Below are 25,320 nucleotides of genomic sequence, written 5' to 3'. Positions count from 1 at the left end.
AGAGGGATTCCTTGCAGAAATACAGGACAAGGTGGTTAACAAAAAACTCTCAAATACATACAAACAAGGCAATAAATGCAGAAAATGCCAAGAGAAACCAGACACAATCCAACATATTCCTCGGATCCTGCAGCAGTTTAACTCAATCTGATTACTTATGCAAGTACAATCAAGTGGCAAATATAATTCACCAAAATCTTGCTTAAAAATACAAACTCATGAATGACCTCTATCACCTCATTAAGGCACCATAAATTGAAGCCATATCCAGTTAGGGACAGAATCTCACAATTTATATTATAATCAATACATTATAACAGACAGGTTAATCAAAAATAACTATCCAGATATAATATTACAGGATAAACAATCAGGAATAAATCCTTCAATAGATATTACCATTCTGAACACACATGTGCCTCAACAAATGAGGAATCTCACAACAGGCATTGTCTGTGTTGTCAGTCAGACAACTGAATTATTTTCCATCAAATGAGCTTCCAAATCTTGCTATCTGTCATTTGTTGCCACGTCCCGCTGCTGATTCCCTTCTCCTCACCATACATTCTTATCCCGACCATTGTCCAGAGCCCCAAACTCTGCAATGTGCGGACCCGCCTCTGGTTTCTGACCCTGCTTCGTTGAACATCCAATGGATGGTTTCCCATTTGGCTTTCAGTCTTTAGAGTAGAGTGGTGTTTTCTAACAACCCTTTAGAAGCAGGGAAAATGGCCCAAAATATGGAAATGTGCCCTGAATAAGGAGGTTAACTCCCAATGTCATTCTTCATCAGCCCAGAGATCTGAGGGGTGAAGAACATCTCAGACAGAACTGCAATATGTGTGACTTCTTCAGTCAGTAGAAAAATTAAGGGAAACCTCTTCACCACTGGTTTGGAACCCATCACCACAGGGAAGCAGGAGATGAACAATAGGGGAGGATTTAAAAGGACTGTCAAGGAATAGAATCATTGGCAGGGTCCAGCCGGCCTGAGTCCACTAGTTGTGTTGTAAACTCACAGAGTTCCAAAGACAAAGTTTAAAATAGAACTGATTTATTTGTCTCAGATGCAGAATATTAAACTCCAGTCCCATTAAAGGAGAATGTGCAGCAGAAGAAACTCCTCCCATGCCCAGTGACCAGGGTGCAGAACTGGGTGTGGTGAGCAGCAGCAATAATTGCAGAGTTCAGCACCAACAGTCAGTCTTGAAATCGCATTCAGCAATGGTGATGGAGAAATATCCAGCATACAGCTTATTGAAACTTCCTGCCCAGTGTGAACCCGGCGGTGAGTCACAAGTATAACATGCTGCAAGATTTCACGGCTACTGTAATGGCCTCTATGTAATGTTTCACTGCTAAGGTAATTGATTCTCTGCAGCAACAATGTTTAGGTTATGACTAGAGATAACAGGGTTTGGGAGTGCGGGGCTCTCCAATGGCAGAAATGTTGTTCTTTCCTGTGAGTCTGGAAGAGAGAATTTCACCACCTTTTGCTGGGGAGAGATGAGAAGATGTGAATGGAGAGAGGAGAGACTGGGCCCTTTTTCTTTCTTTTTGTTTTCTTTACTAACCCTATAGTCTAAGTAGGAATTATAAATCTCAATTGTTTAATCACATATTGTGTACAGTTTGTTATTTCAGTGTACTGATTTGGAACGGGACACATCATGAAGCATCCACCCAAATGAGATTTCTTAAGTTGGCTGGGTTGGGGAGCTATCACTCTAAAAGTTAAGCTGCTAGCCGAAGTGAGAGTTGCATATGGTTAGAGGACTGAGTGAATCGATTCCCATATTCACAGCAGGTGAAAAGCCTCTCCCCAGTGTGAACTCAATGATGCACATTCGGTTGATTTGGCTGAGAGAATCTTACGCCAAACTCTAAGCAGGAGATCGGCCTCTACCCAGTGTGAACTCGCTGATGTATCTTCAGTTCAGATGACTCAGCGAATCCCTTCCCACAGACAGAGCAAGTGAACGGCCTCTCCCCAGTGTGAACTCGCTGATGTCTATTCAGCTTATATGACCAAGTGAATCCCTTCCCACAGACTGAGCAGGTGATTGGCCATTTCCCCGTGTGGGCTGACTGGTGTCTCTGCAGGTGAGATGACCAATTGAATCCCTTCCCACAGACTGAGCAGGTGAACGGCCTCTCCCCGGTGTGAACTTGCTGATGTACCTTCAATTGAGCTGACTGAGTGAATCCCTTCCCACAGACTGAGCAGGTGAATGGCCATTTCCCCGTGTGGGCTGACTGGTGTCTCTGCAGGTGAGATGACCAATTGAATCCCTTCCCACAGACTGAGCAGATGAATGGCCTCTCCCCGGTGTGAACTGACTGGTGACTCAGTAGCTGGGATGAAAGAGAGAATCCTTTCCCACAGTCTGAGCAGGCAAACGGCCGCTCCCCAGTGTGAACTCGCTGATGTAACTTCAGTTCGGATGAGCAAGTGAATCCCTTCCCACAGTCTAAGCAGGTGAACGGCCGTTCCGCAGTGTGAACTCGCTGGTGAGCCATTAGGTGGGATGACTGAGTGAATCCCTTCCCACAGACTGAGCAAGTGAATGGCCTCTCTCCAGTGTGAACTCTCTGATGTACCTTCAGGTGGAATGACGCAGTGAATCCCTTCCCACAGTCTGAGCAGGTGAATGGCCTCTCTCCAGTGTGAAATCTCTGATGTGATTTCAGTTGAGAAGACCAGCTGAATCCTTTCCCACAGACTGAGCAGGTGAACGGCCTCTCCCCAGTGTGAACTCGCTGATGGACCTTCAGGTCGGATGAGCAAGTGAATCCCTTCCCACAGTCCGAGCAGATGAACGGCCTTTCCCCAGTGTGAATTCGCTGGTGAACCTTCAGATGGGATGACTGAGTGAATCCCTTCCCACAGTCTGAGCAGATGAATGGCCTCTCTCCGGTGTGAACTCGCTGGTGTACTTTCAGTTCGGATGAGCAAGTGAATCCCTTCCCACAGTCCGGGCAGGTGAATAGCTGCTCCCCAGTGTGAACTCGCTGGTGTACTTTCAGTTTGGATGAGCAAGTAAATCCCCTCCCACAGTCTGAGCAGGTGAACGGCCTCTCTCCAGTATGAACTCTCCGATGCACCTTCAGATTAGATGACATAGTGAATCCCTTCCCACAGTCTGAGCAGGTGAACGGCCTCTCTTCAGTATGAACTCTCTGATGTACCTTCAGATTAGATGACATAGTGAATCCCTTCCCACACTCCGAGCAGCTGAATGGCCTCTCCCCGGTGTGAACTGACTGGTGACTCAGTAGCTGGGATGAAACAGAGAATCCCTTCCCACAGTCTGAGCAGGCAAACGGCCGCTCCCCAGTGTGAAATCGCTGATGTAACTTCAGTTCGGATGAGCAAGTGAATCCCTTCCCACAGTCTAAGCAGGTGAACGGCCGCTCCCCAGTGTGAACTCGCTGGTGAACCTTCAGATGGGATGACTGAGTGAATCCCTTCCCACAGTCTGAGCAGATGAATGGCCTCTCTCCAGTGTGAACTCTCTGATGTATCTTCAGGTGGAATGACGCAGTGAATCCCTTCCCACAGTCTGAGCAGGTGAATGGCCTCTCTCCAGTATGAACTCTCTGATGTGATTTCAGTTGAGAAGACCAGCTGAATCCTTTCCCACAGACTGAGCAGATGAATGGCCTCTCCCCAGTGTGAACTCGCTGGTGGACCTTCAGGTCGGATGAGCAAGTGAATCCCTTCCCACAGTCTGAGCAGATGAACGGCCTTTCCCCAGTGTGAATTCGCTGGTGAACCTTCAGATGGGATGACTGAGTGAATCCCTTCCCACAGTCTGAGCAGATGAATGGCCTCTCTCCGGTGTGAACTCGCTGGTGTACTTTCAGTTCGGATGAGCAAGTGAATCCCTTCCCACAGTCCGGGCAGGTGAACAGCTGCTCCCCAGTGTGAACTCGCTGGTGTACTTTCAGTTTGGATGAGCAAGTAAATCCCCTCCCACAGTCTGAGCAGGTGAACGGCCTCTCTCCAGTATGAACTCTCCAATGCACCTTCAGATTAGATGACATAGTGAATCCCTTCCCACAGTCTGAGCAGGTGAACGGCCTCTCTCCAGTATGAACTCTCCAATGCACCTTCAGATTAGATGACATAGTGAATCCCTTCCCACAGTCTGAGCAGGTGAACGGCCTCTCTCCAGTATGAACTCTCTGATGTACCTTCAGATTAGATGACATAGTGAATCCCTTCCCACAGTCTGAGCAGGTGAACGGCCTCTCCCCACTGTGAACACGCTGATGTAATTTCAGTTTAGATGAGCAAGTGAATCCTTTCCCACAGTCCGAGCAGGTGAACGGCCTCTCCCCGGTGTGAACTCGCTGGTGAGCCATTCGGTCAGATGACCGAGTGAATGCTTCCCCAAAATTCAACAGATGACCAGCCTCTGCCCAGTGTGAACTGACTGGTGTGTCCACAAGTGGAAAGACTGACTGAATCCCTCCTCACCCACAGAACAGGTGAATGGCCTTGCCCAGTATGAACTAGCTGATGTACCTTCAGTTGAGAAGGCCGAGTGATTCCATTTCCACTGTCTGATCAGGTGAATCGTTCCACCCTGTGCAAAATGATGGGTGTGCCAGTTGGTCAGATGATTCAGTGAATCCTTCCCCACAGTCTGAGCAGGAAGGATGATTGAGTGAATCCCTTGCTCCACTTCTTAAATATCTGGACAGAGACAGCAAAACTGGTGTGTTGAGCTCTAGATTCCCGTACACAAATTCCTTGTCATTTTTGACCTGTAAAAAGATTTACAATATCTGTCAATGGGTGAAGGACAACATTTTAGATGAGTTCACATAAGTTGTCAAGGTGTGATCTGGCATCACACTGTTACAGTGAAGTTCAACCCAAGTTGGAGAGAGAAATCATCTCCTGACTGGGCAGGGTGCTGGTATCTGGAATGACCATCAAACTCTCTGATGCTCTTCCTGTCTCCATATGAATGGGGCATTTCTGCCATCTCCAATCCGTGACCTGGCTAAGTTTGACTCTCTCCACTGGTATTGTTCCCTGTTCCCACTGAGCTGCATGGGTTCCTGGCCCCGCAATAACTGAAACACTCTCACACAAATAGCCAGCAGTGTATTGCATGAACCCCCCACTACCTGTGTAAAAAAACTTACCCCTGGCATCCCCTCAGTATCTATTTCAAAGCACCTTAAAACTATGCCCCCTCGTGTTAGCCATTTCAGTCCTGGGAATAAAACCTCTGGCTACCTACACGATCAATGCTCCTCATCATCTTATACACCTAAAAAATGCACTAAACATAGACAAGGTAATTAAACATTGCTTTGAGGATTTGTTGGAAGTATACAGAATTATGAGGGTATAGATAGGGTAAATGCAAGCAGCTTTTTCCACTGAGGTTGGGTGGGATGACAACTAGAGGGCATGGGTAAGCGGGGAAGGTGAACATTTAATGGGTGCACATGGAAAAGCTCTTCACTGAATTGGTTGTGAGAGTGTGGCATGAGATGTCAGCACAAGGGGTACTTGTGAGCTCAGTTTCACCATTTGAAAGAAGTTTGGATGGGAGCCTGGATGGTAGGTGTATGGAAGGCGATGGTCCCAGTCAGGTAGTTGCAATAGATACCTTAAGTGGTTGTTTAAGCATTGACTAGATGGGCCAAATAGCCTGTTTCCGTACTGAACTCCTCCATGTTTCTGTGACAGAGAAGCTGGCCAAACTTGTTTGGAAGGGAAAAGGTAGGAGTGACAACAGGGCAGCAATGGCTGGAGTTTCTGGGAGCAATTCAGGAGCTGAGTGTTTGATATCTGAGGTCTGAACAACATCTGACTAGTGTCAAGAAAACAAACTCTCCTTATTGTCACAAAAACAAAGGAGCTGATTGTGTACTACAGGAGGAATGGAGACAGGCTAACCCCTATTGACATCAATAGATCTGGGGTTGAGAGGGTGAACAGCTTTAAGATCCTCAGCATGAAGATCACCAAGGATCTCAAATGCTCTGTACATACCGGCTGTGTTTTGAAAAGAGCACAGCAGCACCTCTTTCTCCTCAGATGGTTGAAGTTGCTTGTTGTGGGCCCCAAATCCTAAGAACTTTCTACAGAGAGACAATAGAGAGCATCCTGAGTGGATGCAGCACTGCCTGGTATGGGAACTGTACTTCCCTCAATCGCAGGACCCTGCAGAGAGTGGTGCGGACAGCCCAGTGCATCTGTAGATGTGAACTTCCCACTATTCAGGAGATTTACAGAGACAGGTGTGTAAAGAGGGCCCAAAGGATATTGGGGACCCAATTCACCACAACCACAAACTGTTCCTACTGCCACCATCCAGGAAACGGTACCACAGCAAAAGGACTAATAGGCTTTGGGACGTCATTTTCTACCAGGCCATCAGAATGATTAATTCATGCCGATACAATTGCATGTTGATGTTATATTGACTCTTCTATGTATAAACAATATATTATAAGTTACTATAAATTACACATTGCACATTTAGATGGAGAGTAACATAAAGATATTTACTCCTCACGAGTATGAAGTATGTATGTAATAAAGTCAATTCAATTCGACTCAAATCACCCTCTCCACTATCCGTTCTGTCACTCTGGCTCCCATTCCCCATACAACTTATTTTAACCACTTCAACCCCTCACTACACCAGCTCTAGCAAATCTTAATACTAGGATATTAGTCCACTTCTTGTTCCATTCCCATAACTAATGAATTCCCTATCACTTATTTGACTTTTCACTGCCAGGTAATCCCCCCAACAGTTTCTAAATTGGTCCAGCTGCTGTTGTGTGGGATGTCCGCAAGAGTACTCTTCGATGGCTGTTTAACTTCATTCACCTGCCTGACTCTCACCCAGTTTCCTGTGTCCTGCACCTTGGGCGTAACTCACCTCTCTTCATGTCACATGCATCACCCCCTCTGACTCCCAGCTGATCCAGAATTCATCAATTTCAAGTCCCAGCTCCTTCAAGTTCAGGGCTACAAGCTGCAGCTGGATGCACATCTTGTAGGTGAGGGCATCAAGGACACTGGCAGTCTCTGCACCTTCCCTCCAATACCCCCTCTAATTTCTAATGACCAGTGTGCACATAAATCATGTACTGTGCTTATTTTTACCGAGTGACAACATGTGCACAGTGATTTTTATATAGTGAGGTATTCATTTTAACAGCTAGCAGATCACTGTCAATAAGAACTATGACCTGCTCTGGGTTTGATCGAGTTCATCTGCACTCTCACACGAACTATGTAGCGGGAGTGTAACGGGTAATGAAGGATTTTCTTACCAGAGCTTTTACACATTGTCCATGTGGTTTGCTTGCTAAATTACACTTTAAAAAGTTAGAGTTCCAAATATCACTCCACTTTTCCCACTTGTAAATTCTCCAGCAACTTTTGCATCACCACAATACACACAGGTAACACCAGTTTCTATATTGGACAAAAACATTTCCCCCGAACCCTCCTGAAGAATTAAGGATATATACAAAACAAAATCATTTTGAACCTATGTAACCTCTGGCTAAAAGAATAATTGGGACTGAATAGGAATATCTGAACCGAAGTAAACACTGTCTTCAGTGGTTAGCGAAGACAGGCTCATTACCAGTTCTACGGCTCTACGGCTTGCAGAGAGACACACTGAGAGATGATAACATTATACACTGGACCCTCATTAGTTGATAACATTATACATTGCACCCTCATTAGTTGATAACATTATACACTGGACCCTCATTAGTTGATAACATTATACATTGTACCCTCTTTTGAGTAAAGGGAGGAGGACTCACTGATAAGGACAGGAATAAACATCTGTTTGTAATTAAGTCAGGGCCTTGCAAAGGGAATAACTGTTAAGGACTAGACAGTGTATCCATCTGTAATTAAAACCTTCATTTAGCAAACTCTCTTATCTAATTAAGTTTGGAGACAACAGACTTGGTGGGCGTACCAGTTCAAATAACATCTTGCAATAGGAATGTATGGGGCTTACTATGTATAAATATATGGCTGTAACCTGATTAAGTCAATCCACTTATCAGATGGTGGCAGTGCTTACATGCCTTCCCTTTGACAACAGGGTCTCAAACTCCTGCTGGAAAATGAACTGTGGCGACAATAAGAAGCTGGTCCGCCGAGTTTTATTCAACTTCAACATTTGGAGTCACAAACACGATCCCAATATAGGGAGTGCTGAGCAGATCGGCTGAATGAAGATGTAAAGTGGAACAGCATATTATCAGCAAGTTGGAGGAATAATGCATGTGAGAAAGGGAAACAGGTATGTACTGCAGAAGGAACGCCAAAGGTTGGGAGATGCTAAAAGTGGAGCATGAATGGGTGGATGGGCACCAAAAACAAGAGCAGGAGAAACAACGTAAGCAAACCGAGGTTGGTCCAGATAGGAGAGAAGGGCAGGAATATCAGTCTAAAGTTCGAACTTACAGGAAAACAAGGGATCGCAACCCCCATGTTTGAGGACAGTGGCCATGCTGAGGAGTGGGCACCCACCGTACCTCTCCTACCTTACCAGCGGCCAAGTTCACCCAGTGCCCCCGAACCCCAATCCTCCCAGTACCCAGATACGGTGGCCGCTCAGGTAAAACAGCGGCACAGGGAAGGGGATCTCTACACCCTGAGATCCCGAAAGGGAATACCGGGGATTGTTCCGAGACAGGGAGGGAAGAATCCAATAAATCCCCAGAGTTAGTGGCTCCACAAAGACAACTGCCCACTCTAATGCTGCTCAATCCATGAGCAGGAGGAGGGACAGCCCTCAGTGATTCCTGTGTATGCACCCTGGAAGCCTCAAGATATGATAATGATCATGAATCAGGCCCCAGATAGAAAAGAAAAACCAGCACAGTTTGCTCAGTGTGTCCACAGTACTACACAAATGTCTAAAGAGAATCCGCAAGATTTATTCAGTCTCTGCTGCATGATTCTGTCAGCTGATGAGGGGTGGAAATGGAAGGCAGAATTGCGATACCAAACCTATCCGGAGTTACAGGCGGGAAACCATAATGAGAATGAACAGACAGACCAGATTATTCAAGCCTTGGAAAGGGCTCTCCAGCAACCTGTAAACATCACTAAAGTACTTGAATGCAATCCGAACCCTGGGGAATCAGGATCAGACTATTGGCAGTGATTTGTGGCCTGCTATGGCACTTTCACAGGAGACCAAGCCTTTTAATAATGGGAATCTGTCCCCCCAGTTTAATGTCCTACTGCTCCAAAACTTACCAACTAAGCCAACATGATTTAAACAGATAATATGGATTGGCCTGACAATGACCGAAATTGAATGTGATGAGCTTTAACATATTATTGGAACCTGATTTTCGATTCCTGATCAACCCCGAAAGGAACTAATATTTAAAGTGAGCATGTTCAGCGGGAAGAAGGATGCAAACGGGCTATATCTTGGGATCAGAAATGGGATCAAAAACCTACCATGGGATAGGTGGGGACAACAACCCGTTTAGAAATTGACAAGCAAAGATCCCTCAGGAAGAGCCCAATGTAATATTGACAGTTGCTGGAATTTCAATTCCGTTTATGATTGATATGGGGCAACCAAAAACACCCTTGATCAGGAAATACTATCAAAAGGGATTCCAGCTATCAGACGCTACAATCACTCTGTCAGTGTTCGAAGGCACGGAACGTACGTATTCACGTACCCAGCCACTGCAGGTGGAATTCCAGGGGAACCAGTGTGAGGTTTCATTTACAGTCACCACCAGACGGGGGGTGAAATCTCGTAGGGAGAGACTTGCTCTGCCTTGGAAGTCGAGATTCTATACATGGACAAGGATATCATGCCGGAACTGCGAACAACTGATAGCTTCCCGTGACCACCCAGTGGTGGGCACTTTGACCCTACGTGGTGCTCATCTGAGGAATCCCCTCAAGGGACAGAAGTTCCCAGTCCCGGTGATTGGAGAGGTTAAAGGAAGAGATGGTACTGCATTTCCGGACGAAGTTCCAGATTTCTTTTGGTGACAGACAGGACTGGTGGTTCCCTATACCACCAGTGGGTTTGCCCTGTGTTCAAGCCGAAGAGCCCAGGGTTCCTTGCCTACACCCTGATGAAACAAGCCTCCAGCACCGAGGGAGACTGGCAAGACTTGGCCGTGGGCCAACTCCGATACTGGCAGGAGTCTGAGGTGAAGACGGGACATCTGGTAAGACATTCTTTTAATATTGACCAAACCCAAGATGTTGTACCCCATCTCTGGGCAATTGCAGTCCATGATGTCAGCCCTCCTGTCTGGATCACAGTGAATGAAGGACAGACTCTCCCATCCATTCTGCAATACCCCCTCTAGCCCATCCGGATCACAGTGAAAGAAGGACAGACTCTCCCATCCATTCTGCAATACCCCCTCTAGCCCGTCCGGATCTCTGTGAAAGGACAGACTCTCCCATCCATTCTGCAATACCCCCTCTAGCCCATCCGGATCACTGTGAAAGGATAGACTCTCCCATCCATTCTGCAATACCCCCTCTAGCCCATCCGGATCACAGTGAAATACAGACAGACTCTCCCATCCATTCTGCAATACCCCCTCTAGCCCGTCCAGATCACAGTGAAAGAAGCACATACTCTCCCATCCATTCTGCAATACCCCCTCTAGCCCGTCCGGATCACAGTGAAAGAAGGACAGACTCTCCCATCCATTCTGCTATACCACCTCTAGCCCGTCCAGATCACAGTGAAAGAAGGAGATACTCTCCCATCCATTCTGCAATACCCCCTCTAGCCCGTCCAGATCACAGTAAAAGAAGGACAGACTCTCCCATCCATTCTGCAATACCCCCTCTAGCCCGTCCAGATCACAGTAAAAGAAGGACAGACTCTCCCATCCATTCTGCAATACCCCCTCTAGCCCGTCCAGATCACATTGAAAGAAGGACAGATTCTCCCATCCATTCTGCAATACCCCCTCTAGCCCGTCCAGATCACAGTGAAAGAAGGACAGACTCTCCCATCCATTCTGCAATGCCCCCTCTAGCCTGAGGAAACGTTTTATAAGGATGGAAGCTCTTTTGTGGATCCAGCAGGGAAACGATGCAATAGTGACGGACAGTGAAGTAACTGAACAGGCCTCTTTTGAAGCAGCTGTCTCCGCCCAGAAGGCTGAGCTGTTTGCTCTGACTCGTGCCTGTATCCCAGCAACAGACTAAAGTGGGAACGTTTACACAGACTCCGCTTTGCATTTGGGATTGTACATGACTACGGGGCTCTCTGGGAACATGGGGATTCCTGACTTCCTCCTGCCACCCCATTAGTAACGCCACCTTTGTAAACAACTTACTCACCGTTCTACAGCTACCTCGAGTTTTGTTCTTCTCAGGGGCTGCCTCTGAGGAGGAGTGAAAACTGTGGTCCCAGATGGGGTGCCAGAAAGACCCCGACCTAGGTTTTTGGATCACCCAGTGGGACAAGTTTATGTTCCTACACAGTTTTTACCAATATTGGTTGATTATATACATAATTGTACACACCTGGGAAAGCAGGGAATGGTTGGTAACCTGTACCCTGCACACCGGGTACGACTCCCTTGACAGGTGGATCTTTTTCGTGTCTACAAGTTGATTTTATTGAATTGCCTAGAGTACATTGCTACAGATACTACTTAGTTATTATAGATCTGTTCAGTTGATGGATTGAAGCTATAGCAACTACCATTAATACTGCTGTGACAGTTGTGAAGGTATTATTACGGGAAATAATTCCCAGGTACGACCTGCCAGAGATGCTGAGCTCAGACAATGGCCCACACTTTGTGGTGAAAGCAAATGAAGGGGTATGTAACAAACTAGCTATCAAGCAACAATTCCACTGTCTACACCATCCACGGGCCGCTGGCAGAGTGGAGAGAGCCAATGGCACTCTGAAGAGTAAACTGGCCAGACTAACAGTGGAGACTGGACTCACTTGGTTGAAGGTCCGACCATTAGCCCGATTCCACATGAGGGTTACCCCACAGGGGAAAACAGGGTTGTCACCAGCTGAAATCATTTCCGGATGGCCCATGAGGACACCCTGGGAACAAAGTCTCAGGATTAAAGGCAAGGTGAATAAGAATAAGGAACCTTGGTTCTTGATGGATATTGGAACTCTGATAAAGAAGAGAGAGATGTATGGCATATATGAGAAACGGAGCAAAGAAGGTACTTGAGTAGTATAAAAAGTGCAAAAAAATACTTCAGGAAGAAATCAGGAAGGGCTGAAAGAAGACATGAGGTGGCGTTGGCATTCAAGGTGAAGGATAGTAAGAGCTTCCACAGGTATATTAATAGCAAAAGGATAGTTAAGGGATAAAATTGGTCCTCTTGAAGATCAGAGTGGTCGACTATGCATGGAACCAAAAGAAATTGATGAGATGTTAAATGTTTTTTTTTGTGTCTGAATTTACTAAGAAAACTGGTTTGGAGTCAATGGAAATAAGGCAAACAAGTATTGAGGTCATGGAACCTATACAGATAGAAGAGGAGGAGGTGCTTGCTACCTTGAGTAGATAAATCTCCAGGACCTGACAGGGTATTCCCTTGGACCTTGAAGGAGACTAATGTTGAAATTGCAGGGACCCTGACGGATATATTTAAATGTCATTATCTACGGGTGAGGTGCCAGAGATTTGGAGGATAGCTCATGTTGTTCTATTGTTTAAAGCATGCTCTAAAAGTAATCTGGGAAATTATAGGCTGGTAAGTTTGATGTCGGTCATGGGTAATTTATTGGAAGGAGTACTAAGAGATAGGATCGTCAATTATTTAGATGTACAATGTCCTGTGTATGTTACTCAGAATGGCCTCTTTGGTTTGTTACAAGTAGGAATGTTTCTTTGTCGGATAAGTGTTTCTCTCACCGTTGTTTCACTTCAGAATGGCTGATATGGTAATTGTATTCATTTGTTAATCAATGGGGAATGTTACTGTGTCTTGTGATGCTGGGAATTTGGGGGAGGGGTTTTTTTCGCGGGTTTTTTTTTGGTGGAAGGGAGAGGCCGAGGAAGACGCTGAGGAAGGTGGACGTGTGCTGGACTGCTCGTAAGACCACCGGGGTGGTCCCAGGTGCGACGGCCGGATGGGTCGATTGGTTCGTTGATTGAGCTCCAACGAGTGCACTAAACAGACTGAACTTTTTAAAGTGTATTTCATAACGGTATTTGTTGTGGGTTTGATACTGTTGGCGGGCGCGAGGCATTAACTCGATTCTCACAGCACCTGCGTGTATGGGAGGTGGGTTGGAGAGTGGCTGGATCTCCTTTTTCCCCTAGACATATACCAGCCTGTTGGGTAAGGGTTACATTTGTGGGCTTACCACTTTTATTCTGGCAGGCACATACAAACTCTACTCCCTCACTTCTGAAGAACTCACACTTACAAGTATTCCTTTGCTAGAAAAACCGCCAGTCCCAATCCACACTTATTAGATCTTTCTGATACCATCAAAATTGTCTTTTCTCCAATTTAGAAACTCAAACCATGGTCCAGCCCTCTCTTTTTCCATATTTACTTGGAACCTTATGTCATTACGATCGCTAGATACAAAGTGTTCCCATACACTAATTTCTGTCACTAATGCTAGATCATTTCCTAACAGCTTACCGCACACCTCTATGTCGGGAATACGACGTCCTGATTAAGAGCACATTTGACAAACTCTACCCCATTTAGTCCTTTTACAGTATGGGAGTTCCACTCAATATATAAAAAGTTAAAATCGCTTCCTATATCAATCTTTGTTTCTAAGCATAGTCTGCGATCTCTACAAAGTTTTTTTTTTCTAAATCTCTCAGAGTGTTGGGAGCAACCAAGTCCCAATAATGTCTACAATATCACAATTCCCTGTCCTGAGCTCATCTGGCTTTCCTACGACGCTTCTTGCATTCTGATATACACAGCTCAGCACGTTCATCATACCATGCTTAACCTTTTGTCTGCTGACTCTATTTGAGGTCTGAACAACATCTTTCTGGTGTCAAGAAAGCAACCTCTCCCTCAATATCACAAAAACAAGGGAACTGGTTGTGGATTACAGAAGGAATGGAGACAGGCTAACCCCTTTTGACATCAATGGATCTGGGGTTGAGAGAGTGAACAGCTTTAAGTTCCTCAGCATAAACATCACCAAGGATCTCATGTGGTCTGTACATACCGGCTGTGTGGTACGTGGCCGTGTGCCTCTTTCACCTCAGACGGTTGAAGAAGTTTGGGATGGGGCCCCAAATCCTAGGAACTTTCTACAGGGGCACAATTGAGAGCATTCTGACTGGCTGCATCACTGCCTGATATGGGAACTGTACTTCCCTCAATCGTAGGGCTCTGCAGAGAGTGATGCGGACAGCCCGGCATATCTGTAGTTGTGAGCTTCCCATTGTTCAGGACATTTACAGAGACAGTTGCGTAAAAAGTCCCAAAGGATCATTGTGGACCCAAGTCACTCCAACAACAAACTGTTCCAGCTGCTACCTTCCAGGAAATGGTACAGCAGCATAAAAGCTGGACCAACAGGCTCCTGGACGGCTTCTTCCACCAGGGCAACAGACTGATTAATTTATGCTGATACAATTGTGTTTCTGTTATAATGACTGTCCTAAGTATAAACTATTTATTGTAAATTACAGATTGCACATTTAGATGAAGAAGTAATATGAAGATTTCTACTCCTCATGTATATGAATGGTATAAGTCAATTCATTTCACCCGCTTCACCATCTGTTCTGGCATTCTGACTCCAATTCCCCACTGCAAATTTAGTTTCACCAAACACCCTCCACTCCACACACTAGCAATAGCAAGCCTTACCACTAGGATATTAGATCTCTGCTAGTTTTAATTTCCGAACATTTGACTTTCCTCTGCCAGGTAACCCGCCCCCCCAACAGTTTGTAAAGTGGTCCACCTGTTGTTGTATGAGATGACCCCAAGAGTACTCTGTGTTGGCTATTTAACCTCATTCCCCTTCCTTACTCTCACCCAGTTTAATGTGTCCTGCACCTTGAGTGTAACTCACCTCTCTTGATGTTATAACTATCACCCCCTCCAACTCCTAGATGATCCAGAATTCATCCATTTCCAGCTTCAGCTCCTTAAAATGCAGGGTTACAGGCTGCAGCTGTATGCACATCTTGTATGTGAGGGTATCAGGGGCACTGGAGGTCTCCCCGCCTTCCCACCAATGTACCGTCTAATTTGTAATGACCGGTGTGCCGAAACACCTTGTGCTGTGCAATATTTACCCACTGACAACATGCACACTGAATTTTAAATAGGGAGGTATTTCTTTTAACAGCTAGCAAATCACTGTCGATAAGAACTTTGATCTCCTCTGGGTTTGATCGAGTTCATCTGCACTCTCACACAAACTATGTAACAGGCCTGTTGTGGGTTATGAAGGATTTTCTCACTAGAACTTTTGCAAACCGTCCATATGTGATTTGCTTGCTAAATGATACTTTCAAAGCTCAGATTTCCAAATATCACTCCCCACTTGCAAATTCTCCAGCAAATTTTGCATCACCACAATACTGTAACACCAGTTTCTGTATTGTATATAAATATTTCCCCTGAACCCTCTCCCAAGTGACTGACGGTGGTGAACTCAGTTATGGCAATGCCAATGAATATGAAGGGAAGGGCAGTAGTCTGCCTCATTGGAGTCTGGCACATTTGTGATGTGAAAGCTACTTGTTGCCCAGGGCAAAGGTGTTTGATATCATTACGTACCCAGAGAGAACGGGACAAAACATGTTCTCACCAGTAGAAAAGTGCAGAACTAGAGGAGGTAGCTCAAGCAACTGACACAAAATACTGGAGGAGCTCAGCAGGCCAGGCAGCATCTATTGAAAAAAGTCCTAATGCTGAGTTCCTCCGGCATTTTGTGTGTGTTGCTTGGATTTCCAGCATCTGCACATTTTCTCTTGTTTGTGATCGGAGATAGAACAAAGGTGATTTTCTCAACTGCTGATGTAAAAGATTTTGTTCCCTTTCTCCGAGTTCCTAATCCTTGCATTTTAGATAGCTGGAGCTCAGCTCTGTCTGAGAGATCCATCGGTTCCCATTCCCTTAGCGGCCGGAAGCTCCCCGGGGCCCGTGTACGGATTGCGGGGCTCAGAGAGAGGGGAGAGAGCAGGACCGTCCCAGGATTGCGGACTATGATGTCCAGAGTTCACAGCAAATGTCCCTCAGTCGGTGTTTAAGATAGCAGCCCGAAAAATCATTCTTACCTTTACCGATCCTCCGGAGGTCCTTTGTGTACGGCGCGCATGCGTGCTATTCGGTGACGTCATCGACCTTGATGCCTGCACTTTTGATCGTTGCTTCAGAAACAGCGAAATTTTAAACTCAGGGCTTTATGGGTAATCGCGGTGCCATTAAACTTTCCTGCTAGCACCGGTTTCATGTCCACACCTCAGGGTTTTTTTTCTGTGTAGAGAACTCAGCAGCTGTTTTAACGTGGAAAGCGGCTCCCAAAAACAATATACTCAATATCAACAGGCATTCTATTTATCTAATGCCTCTCGTATAACCCTGTTACAGAGGCAGATATAAAACACAAGAGATTCCGCAGTTGCTAGAAACACACACACACACACACACACACACACACACACACACACACACACACACACAATGCTGGCGGAACTGTGCAGTTCAGGTAGCAACTAAGCAGAGGAGTACACAGTCTAGGCATGCTGAAGGGTCTCGGCCTAAACGTAGTCTATTTATTCCTCTCTACATTTGCTGCCTGATCTGTTGATTTCCTCCAGTATTTTGCAGAAATTAACCAGTTTTTTTTTTCAATCAAGCAGTTTCCAAATGTGTCTGATCTTTCATTCGTAGCCACATCCTACAGGTTCAGTTTCTCTTCTTCCTCCTCCTCGTAAACTCCAGGCCCCATCTCTTTCTGGAGCCCCAAATCCCTGACTGGCAACTTGGTTTCTGACTCTGCTCCATTCACTCGCTAGTCTGCTGTCAGACTTCAGATGTTCATTAACAACCCAGCAGTTCGAAGCGAAGACCTTTGAAATTAGTGAGAATGACTGAAAACATTGAAAAGAGCGGGGAAGAAGGAGTTTAACCAACTTCGTCCGGAGCCCTGAACAACGTCACAACCACAGTGAGCTCATCGTCTTGTTCAGCCCGGGCAAAAATCATGCAGGGAATTCATGCAGGTGTATAAGATGATGAGAGGCATTGGTCGTGTGGATAGTCAAAGGCTTTTTCCCAGGGCTGAAACGGCTAACACGAGGGGGAATAGGTTTAAGCTGCTTGGAAGTAGGTACAGAGGAGATGTCAGAGCTAAGATTTTTAAACAACAGTGGTGATTGTGTATGGAATGCACTGCCAGCGACGGTGGTAGAGGCGGATAAAATAGGATCTTTTAAGAGACTCTTAGATAGGTACATGGGGCTTAGGAAAACAGAGGGCTATGCGGTAGGGTAATTCTAAGCAGTTTAGAGACTAATTTACGTGGTCGGCACAACATTGTGGGCCAAAAGGTCTGTAATGTGTTGTAGATTTCTGTGATTCTATGGAATTCAAGGGGAATTTCCTATCCCACGGAGTGGTGACTAGTTGCAACCTGTCATCTCAGGGAGAGCGAGAGGGGAACGGCAGGGATAGATTTTCATAAACTGATACGGAACAGAAACATGGGCTGAAACCAGATGGGCCGAGTGCCCTCTCTAGTGTACATAGTGAGTGTAGTGGAGACTGTAAGTACCTGACACACGGGATTTGATAAAACTGATTTATCTTTCACAGATCCACAATATTAAACATCAGTCTAGTTTAAGGCTAACATCAGCAGAACAGACTCCTCCAATGCTCAGTGACCAGGGTTCAGTCCTGGCTACGATGAGCAGCTGCCTTCAGTCACCGTGATGGTTAAACATTTAACACGGAGCTGATTTGAACTTCCTCCCTGATGTGAAGTTGCTGGTGTTGCAGCAGCTGGGATGATTGAGTAAAACTCTTTGCTCACTCCGGACAGAAATGTGGCCTCTATTTATTGTGAACTCACCGGAGCATCACAAGGTGGGTTAACTGAATGAGTCTCTTCGCACACACGGAGCAGGTGAACGGCCGCTTCCCAGAGCGAAGCTGTTGGTGTATCTGCGATGTGCCACTGAATCCCTTCCAAAATGAGAGCCAGTGAATGACGTCACACTGCTAAACGTCATGGCGATGTATCCAATCAGATCACGGAGATGGACACGTGCTCGCGCTCTCCTTGCAGCGAGTGGGGCGCTGTCTTCTCCAGCATCTCCGTCTCCACTTTCAAGGACCGGTGGCACTCAAGCGCTGGCGACCTGATAGATACAGCGGAGCTAACGTGAAGTTGTGTTTGATATTCCTATCGACAAATCCTTTGAATTCTTTACACTGTTAAAAGTTTACAAAGAATGTCAGTGGATGAAAGACAACATTTCTTTTTTCAAAATGATCCTGAGGCGAGCGGGGTAATTTAGAGAAGGTTTATAGTCTCTGTTATATAACGCAGCCATGACTTTTCTTTCATACTTAAAACGTTCATTTAATGCCCCGGGCAAATAATCTTCGACCAGCCTTATCTTATCTTCTTCATCATACCTAACCGACGATATTGGCGAATTATGGTAACCTTTGTTTGAAAGCCATGAAAAGCACTTACCACAGGTCGAGGTTTCTGTTGAGAAGAGGAGTTAAACACCGGGGCTCGGTGTACCCGGTCTATTCCAGGCGGAGTCTCCAAAACGTCAGAAAACAAACGAGCGAACAGCTTTGGAAAACATTCTGAAGGTCGATTGCCTTCGACCAACTCAGGAAGACCCACAATTCGTATATTGTTCCTTCTTGATCTGCAGTGGCGGGTTCCAATCTGCTAATTAAATTTGTTGACTACACGCATTGATCGGCCGAATCCCAAATAACGAGGCATCCGACAGAGAAGAAGTCATCACCCCGACATAGTGGTGTCAAGAAAACAACCTCTCTCTCATTGTGACAAAAACACAGGAGCTGGTTGTGGATTACAGGAGGAATGGAGACAGGGATCAAATTCAACATTTCCCAGTCTGTTATTGACACAAAATACACATTTTAATATTGATCATGACACAATGTATTTTATATAACGTTATACATTTAGGTATTATAATTAGTAAAAAAAAATAAAGATCTCTACAAAGCGAATACATTTCCTTTAATGGTCTCCAGGAAACAACAATTTTCCTGATGGAATCCACTTACTTTTTCTTTAATCGGTCGTATTCATGCTGTGAAAATGATTTTACCTAGATTTTTATATGTTTTCCAAAATATACCTATCTTTTTAACTAAAAAAAAATCGATCAAATTGACTCACTTATTTCTTCCTTTATTTGGAACAATAAATTAATTAGTATCATTTACAAAAGTTTGAAAAAGATGATGGACTTGCACTTCCTAATTTAAGACTATTATTGGGCTGTGAATATTAGACAATTCTGTTTTTGGTTATATTGTCTTGATAAGAACTAAAATCAATTGTGGGTTGATTTGGAATTAAAAGCAGTTAAACAATTTCATTTAACTTCAATATTAGGAGCTCCATTACTTTTACAGCTCTTTAAAATTTCAAATTTAAATCTTTACCCGGTTATTAAACAATCCCTACGGATTTGGGTTCAGTTTCGTGTTTTAAAAAATTTTAAACAATTTAAGATGACTAGTTTTTTACATCGAAACTTCTCATTTATACCTGCAACAACTGACCCCATTTTTCTCCTATGGAAAATTAAAGGGATCCTTTCTTTTACAGATTTATTTTGTGATGGCCGATTGATGATCTTTGAAGAGTTAATTAACAAATTTTCTCTCGCTCATACACATGTTTTTCAATATGTTCAGTTTTGACATTTTTTACAACATTATTTACCTAAGATTCCATGTTTACAAGAATCTGATTTGTTGGATACCACTTTGAAATTGAATCCCTTTGTGAAAGGTTCCATTGGCAGAATGTATCATTTATTTTTGATACCAAACGAGAACCTATCACTAAAGATTAAACAAGATTGGGAGAGAAAACTTAATATGACCTTTGTTAATGAAGATTGGCTTCGAGTTTTTAAAAATGTAAATTCCTCTTCTGAATGTGCCAACCATTGTTTAATTCCATTTAAAACTGTTCACCGTTATTATTTAACAAAGGAGAGACGATCTAAAATATTTCCTAGTATAGACAAATGCTGAGATAGATGTAAAACTGAAGTAGCTACTTTGTCACGTATGTTCTGGTCAAGTTCTTCATTAAAATAGTTTTGGAAATCTTTTATTTCTACAAGTTCTAAAGCTCTGAAAATTAATTTACAACCTAATAGATTGACTGTTCTATTTGGAATAGCTCCACATCATATTCAGTGTATTTCATCTTCAGATCAACATGTAATTGCATTTGTTACTCTACTGACAAGAAGGGCTATTTTATTACGGAAATGTAGCGGTGTGCTACACGCAGCGCTAATATTACGACACGGAGTCGGTAACTGCAGTCGAAGGAAAAAACTTTATTCGAAATCTTCAGCCTCACTTTTAAGCCTCCCTCAACCTGCCCCCCATGGCGCAGAGGCTCCAGAGCTCTGTGCTCGCAAACCCCCGTAGGCTATCTAATTGTGAATCGGTTCGGATGCGCCAGGAAATGGGTCGCCACATAACCCCTCCCCCCCCCGCAGAACCGGCGATACACCCCCCAATGTCCACAGTCTGGGCCAGAACCTGCTTGGGAAGTCGGCCTCTGCGCAGAGGTGCCGGAAACTCGGCCGGTTGCGCCAGGTTCACATGGGCCGGTTTGAGGCGGTCCACCGTGAAAACCTCCTCTTTCCCCCCAACGTCCAGCACGAACGTGGACCCGTTGATCCGGAGCACCATAAACGGCCCCTCGTATGGCCGCTGCAGCAGTGGCCGATGCCCGCCCCTTCGTACAAACACAAACGTACAGTTCTGTAGGTCTTTGGGTACGCAGGTCGGGTGCCGCCCGTGCTGTGAAGTGGGTATGGGGGCCAGGTTACCGAGCTTCTCGCGTAGTCTGCCCAGGACTGCTGCGGGATCTTCCTCTTGCCTCCTTGGGGCTGGTAGGAACTCCCCGGGGGCGACCAGGGGCGCGCCGTATACCAACTCGGCCGACGAGGCGTGCAGGTCGTCCTTGGGCGCTGTGCGGATGCCGAGTAGGACCCAGGGAAGCTCGTCCGCCCAGTTGGCTCCTCGCAGGCGTGCCATGAGGGCCGACTTCAGGTGACGGTGGAAACGCTCCACCAGTCCGTTCGACTGTGGGTGGTAGGCAGTGGTGTGGTGCAGCTGAGTCCCCAAAAGCCTGGCCATAGCTGACCACAGGCTGGAGGTGAACTGGGCGCCTCTGTCGGAGGTAATGTGGGCCGGTACACCAAAGCGAGATATCCAGGTGGTGATCAGGGCACGGGCGCAAGATTCGGAGGTGGTGTCGGTGAGCGGGACCGCCTCTGGCCATCTTGTGAACCGGTCCACGATAGTCAGGAGGTGCCGCGCTCCGCGCGACACTGGCAGGGGGCCCACGATATCCAAATGAATGTGGTCGAAACGCCGGTGGGCGGGATGGAACTGCTGCGGTGGGGCTTTGGTGTGCCGCTGCACCTTGGCCGTCTGGCAGTGCATGCACGTTTTGGCCCATTCACTGACCTGTTTGCGGAGTCCGTGCCAAACGAACCTGCTGGAAACCATCCGGACAGTTGTCCGGATGAAGGGATGCGCCAAGTTATGAATGGAGTCGAAAACGCGGCGCCGCCAGGCTGTCGGAATGACGGGACGGGGCTGGCCGGTGGCGACGTCACAGAGTAGGGTCCTCTCACCCGGGCCTACGGGGAGGTCCTGGAGCTGCAATCCGGAGACTGCGGTTCTGTAACTCGGAATCTCCTCATCCGCCTGCTGCGCCTCTGCCAGTGCCTCAGTCTACCCCTTGGGAAAGGGCATGAACGGTAGGGCGAGAGAGAGCATCCGCCACGACATTGTCCTTACCCGAGACGTGCCGGACATCCGTCGTGTATTCAGAGATGTAGGACAGGTGGCGTTGCTGGCGGGACGACCTGGGGTCGGACGCTTTCGTAAACGCAAAGGTAAGCGGTTTGTGGTCCGTGAACGCGGTGAAGGGCCGACCTTCTAGGAAGTACCTGAAATGCCGGATTGCCAGGTAGAGCGCCAACAGTTCCCGGTCGAAAGCACTATATTTGAGCTCGGGTGGTCGCAGGTGTTTGCTGAAAAACGCCAGGGGTTGCCAGCGACCTGCGATGAGTTGCTCCAGCACCCCACCGACTGCCCTGTTTGATGCGTCCACTGTGAGGGCGGTAGGGGCGTCCATTCTGGGATGTACTAGCATTGCGGCGTTCGCCAAAGCTTCCTTCGTTTGAACGAAAGCGGCGGCGGACTCCTCGTCCCAGGTAATGTCCTTGCTCGGACCCGACATCAGGGCGAACAGGGGGCGCATGATCCGGGCAGCTGAAGGGAGGAAGCGGCGGTAGAAATTCACCATACCTACGAATTCCTGAAGGCCTTTGATCGTGGTGGGTCGGGGAAAGAGGCGGACCGCATCTACCTTAGCGGGCAGAGGGGTTGCCCCGTCTTTAGTAATCCTGTGGCCCAGGAAGTCAATGGTATTGAGTCCGAACTGGCATTTGGCGGTGTTGATTGTAAGACCGTACTCACTCAGTCGGGCGCAGAGTTGACGGAGGTGGGACAGATGCTCCTGACGACTGCTGCTGGCTATGAGGATGTCATCCAAATAAATGAACGCGAAGTCCAGGTCCCGTCCCACCGCGTCCATTAACCGCTGGAACGTCTGTGCGGCATTCTTCAGGCCGAACGGCATGCGGAGGAACTCGAAAAGGCCAAACGGGGTGATGAAAGCCGTTTTGGGGACGTCGTCAGGATGCATCGGGATTTGATGGTACCCTCGGACGAGGTCTACCTTGGAGAAGATCCGTGCGCCGTGCAGGTTTGCTGCAAAGTCCTGAATGTGCGGCACATGGTAGCGGTCCGGTGTGGTAGCCTCGTTCAGCCTGCGGTAGTCGCCGCACGGTCTCCAGCCCCCCGTCGCTTTGGGCACCATGTGCAGGGGGGAGGCCCATGGGCTGTCGGACCGCCGGATGATCCCCATTCCTCCATCCTCTGGAACTCCTCCTTCGCCAGTCGGAGCTTGTCCGGGAGAAGCCGCCGAGCGCGGGCGTGGAGGGGTGGTCCCTGGGTCGGGATGTGGTGCTGTACGCCGTGTCTGGGCATGGCCGCTGTGAACTGCGGTGCCAGAACCGATGGGAACTCCGCCAGGACCCTGGTGAAGTCGTCGGACAGCGTGATGGAGCCGAGGTGAGGGGCTGGCAACTGGGCTGCACCCAGGGAGAACGTCTGAAAGGTCTCGGCGTGTACCAGTCTCTTCCTGGGCAGGTCGACCAGTAGGCTGTGAGCCCGCAAAAAATCCGCACCCAGAAGCGGTTGGGCTACGGCGGCCAGTGTGAAGTCCCACGTCAACTGGCTGGAGCCGAACTGTAGCTGCACCTGACGGGTGCCATAGGTCCTTTGTCGGAGGTAAAACGCTGATCTCAGCCCCAGTATCGACCAAAAACCGGCGTCCCGACCTTCTATCCCACTCATACAGGAGGCTATCCCGATGGCCAGCCGCCGTAGCCATCAGCGGCGGCTGGCCCTGGCGTTTCCCGGGAACTTGCAGGGCGGGCGACAACGGCGGGCTTCTGCGCCCCACCGCTGGTGGTAGAAGCACCAGTGTTCATTGGGCCGGGGGTTGGCGGGCTCTGCGGCCGGGCCTGGACTGGTTTGCTGCCGGGAGTGTGGCTGGGTGATCTGTGCGATGGACGCCCCGCTCACCTTTTTGGCGTTCCACAGCAAGTCCGCCCGGGCTGCCACCTTCCGGGGGTCATTGAAATCCGCGTCGGACAGCAGCAGGCGTATGTCCTCGGGCAGCTGCTCCAGGAATGCCTGCTCAAACATGAGGCAGGGTGTGTGTCCGCTGGCGAGAGACAACATCTCATTCATTAAAGCCGATGGAGGTCTGTCGCCCAAGCCATCCAGGTGCAGTAAACGGGCAGCCCGCTCGCGCCGTGACAGTCCGAAGTCCTGAGGAGCAGGGCTTTGAATTCCGTGTACTTGCCGTCTGCCGGGGGCGACTGTACGAACTCCGCGACCTGGGCCGCTGTGTCCTGGTCGAGGGAGCTCACCACGTAGTAGTAGCGGGTATCTTCTGAGGTGATCTGGCGAACGTAGAATTGGTCTTCGGCTTGCTGGAACCATAGGTTCGGGCGCTGTGTCCAGAAACCCGGCCGTTTCAACGAAACTGCATGAACAGAGGCGGCGTCGGTCATTTCTGGTCCAAAAATCGTTTGGACCGTCGGGGTCACCAATTGTAGCGGTGTGCTACACGCAGCGCTAAAATTACGACACGGAGTCGGTAACTGCAGTCGAAGGAAAAAACTTTATTCGAAATCTTCAGCCTCACTTTTAAGCCTCCCTCAACCTGCCCCCCATGGCGCAGAGGCTCCAAAGCTCTGTGCTCGCAAACCCCCGTAGGCTATCTAATTGTGAGTCGGTTCGGATGTGCCAGGAAATGGGTCGCCACAGAAAGATATTTCTTCCCCTACATTAATTGAATCGTTTTCTCAAGGAATGTTATGTCTTAGTTTGGAAGAAATACAAGTAGAACTTTTGATCCTCGATTCGATTTTGAGAGAAGATGGGGTTCTTTTGCCAAATATTATCATTTAATTTGAATTATGCTATATGGTTTCCGTCCAATTTTATTTTTTTTATAAGTGTGAAATGACGGTTGATTATTCTTTTTTTAAAAATTTAGGTAATGGTCAAACGTATTGCTCCGGAGGGTTCATTCCTAATGGACTTTTCCCCTTTTTTTCTGGTTACTGGGTTTTTTTCCGCGTTAGATGGGACACTTTTTTCTCTTATTTTTCTATATATTTTTTTCCCATTTTTATATTATACGATCAGTTTTTTTTTCAGCTTTATTAACTGTGTACATACTAATCTATTGACGTTTTGCATCATTATATAGTTGTAGAAGATTATGCATCAGTAAAAAATATTCTAAAAATGAAAAATGAAACTGGCAAAACAATCACTAGACATATGGTGCAGAGTCACGTCGAGTTACATCGTGAGGTCGAGTCCATTTTATCATTCATTTAGCTTGTAACTGTAGACAGGAAACCGTCCTTGAGCCGGGCGTGTCGCGCTTTAAGGCTTTTGTATCTCTTCCC

General features: G+C 47.0%; 2 protein-coding genes across 2 annotated transcripts in view; one reads left to right on the top strand and one right to left on the bottom strand.

Moving 5' to 3' along the window:
* Window positions 1-25,320, top strand: part of LOC132386637 (zinc finger protein 271-like) — an 89,402-nt gene that overhangs the window by 52,125 nt on the left and 11,957 nt on the right. The window lies entirely within an intron of this gene.
* Window positions 1,882-16,340, bottom strand: LOC132386639 (zinc finger protein 850-like). The gene is made up of 2 exons (XM_059958934.1): window positions 16,276-16,340; window positions 1,882-4,773 (listed from the first exon to the last, which is right to left on the bottom strand). Exon 2 carries the CDS (start codon window positions 4,366-4,368, stop codon window positions 1,903-1,905), a length of 2,466 nt encoding a protein of 821 aa, XP_059814917.1. The 5' UTR covers window positions 4,369-4,773; window positions 16,276-16,340; the 3' UTR covers window positions 1,882-1,902.

The sequence above is a fragment of the Hypanus sabinus genome, unplaced genomic scaffold, assembly GCF_030144855.1.
Source record: "Hypanus sabinus isolate sHypSab1 unplaced genomic scaffold, sHypSab1.hap1 scaffold_124, whole genome shotgun sequence".
NCBI lineage: Eukaryota > Metazoa > Chordata > Chondrichthyes > Myliobatiformes > Dasyatidae > Hypanus > Hypanus sabinus.
Note: the sequence above shows the minus strand (reverse complement) of the source record. Positions and strands in the feature narration are given on the sequence as shown.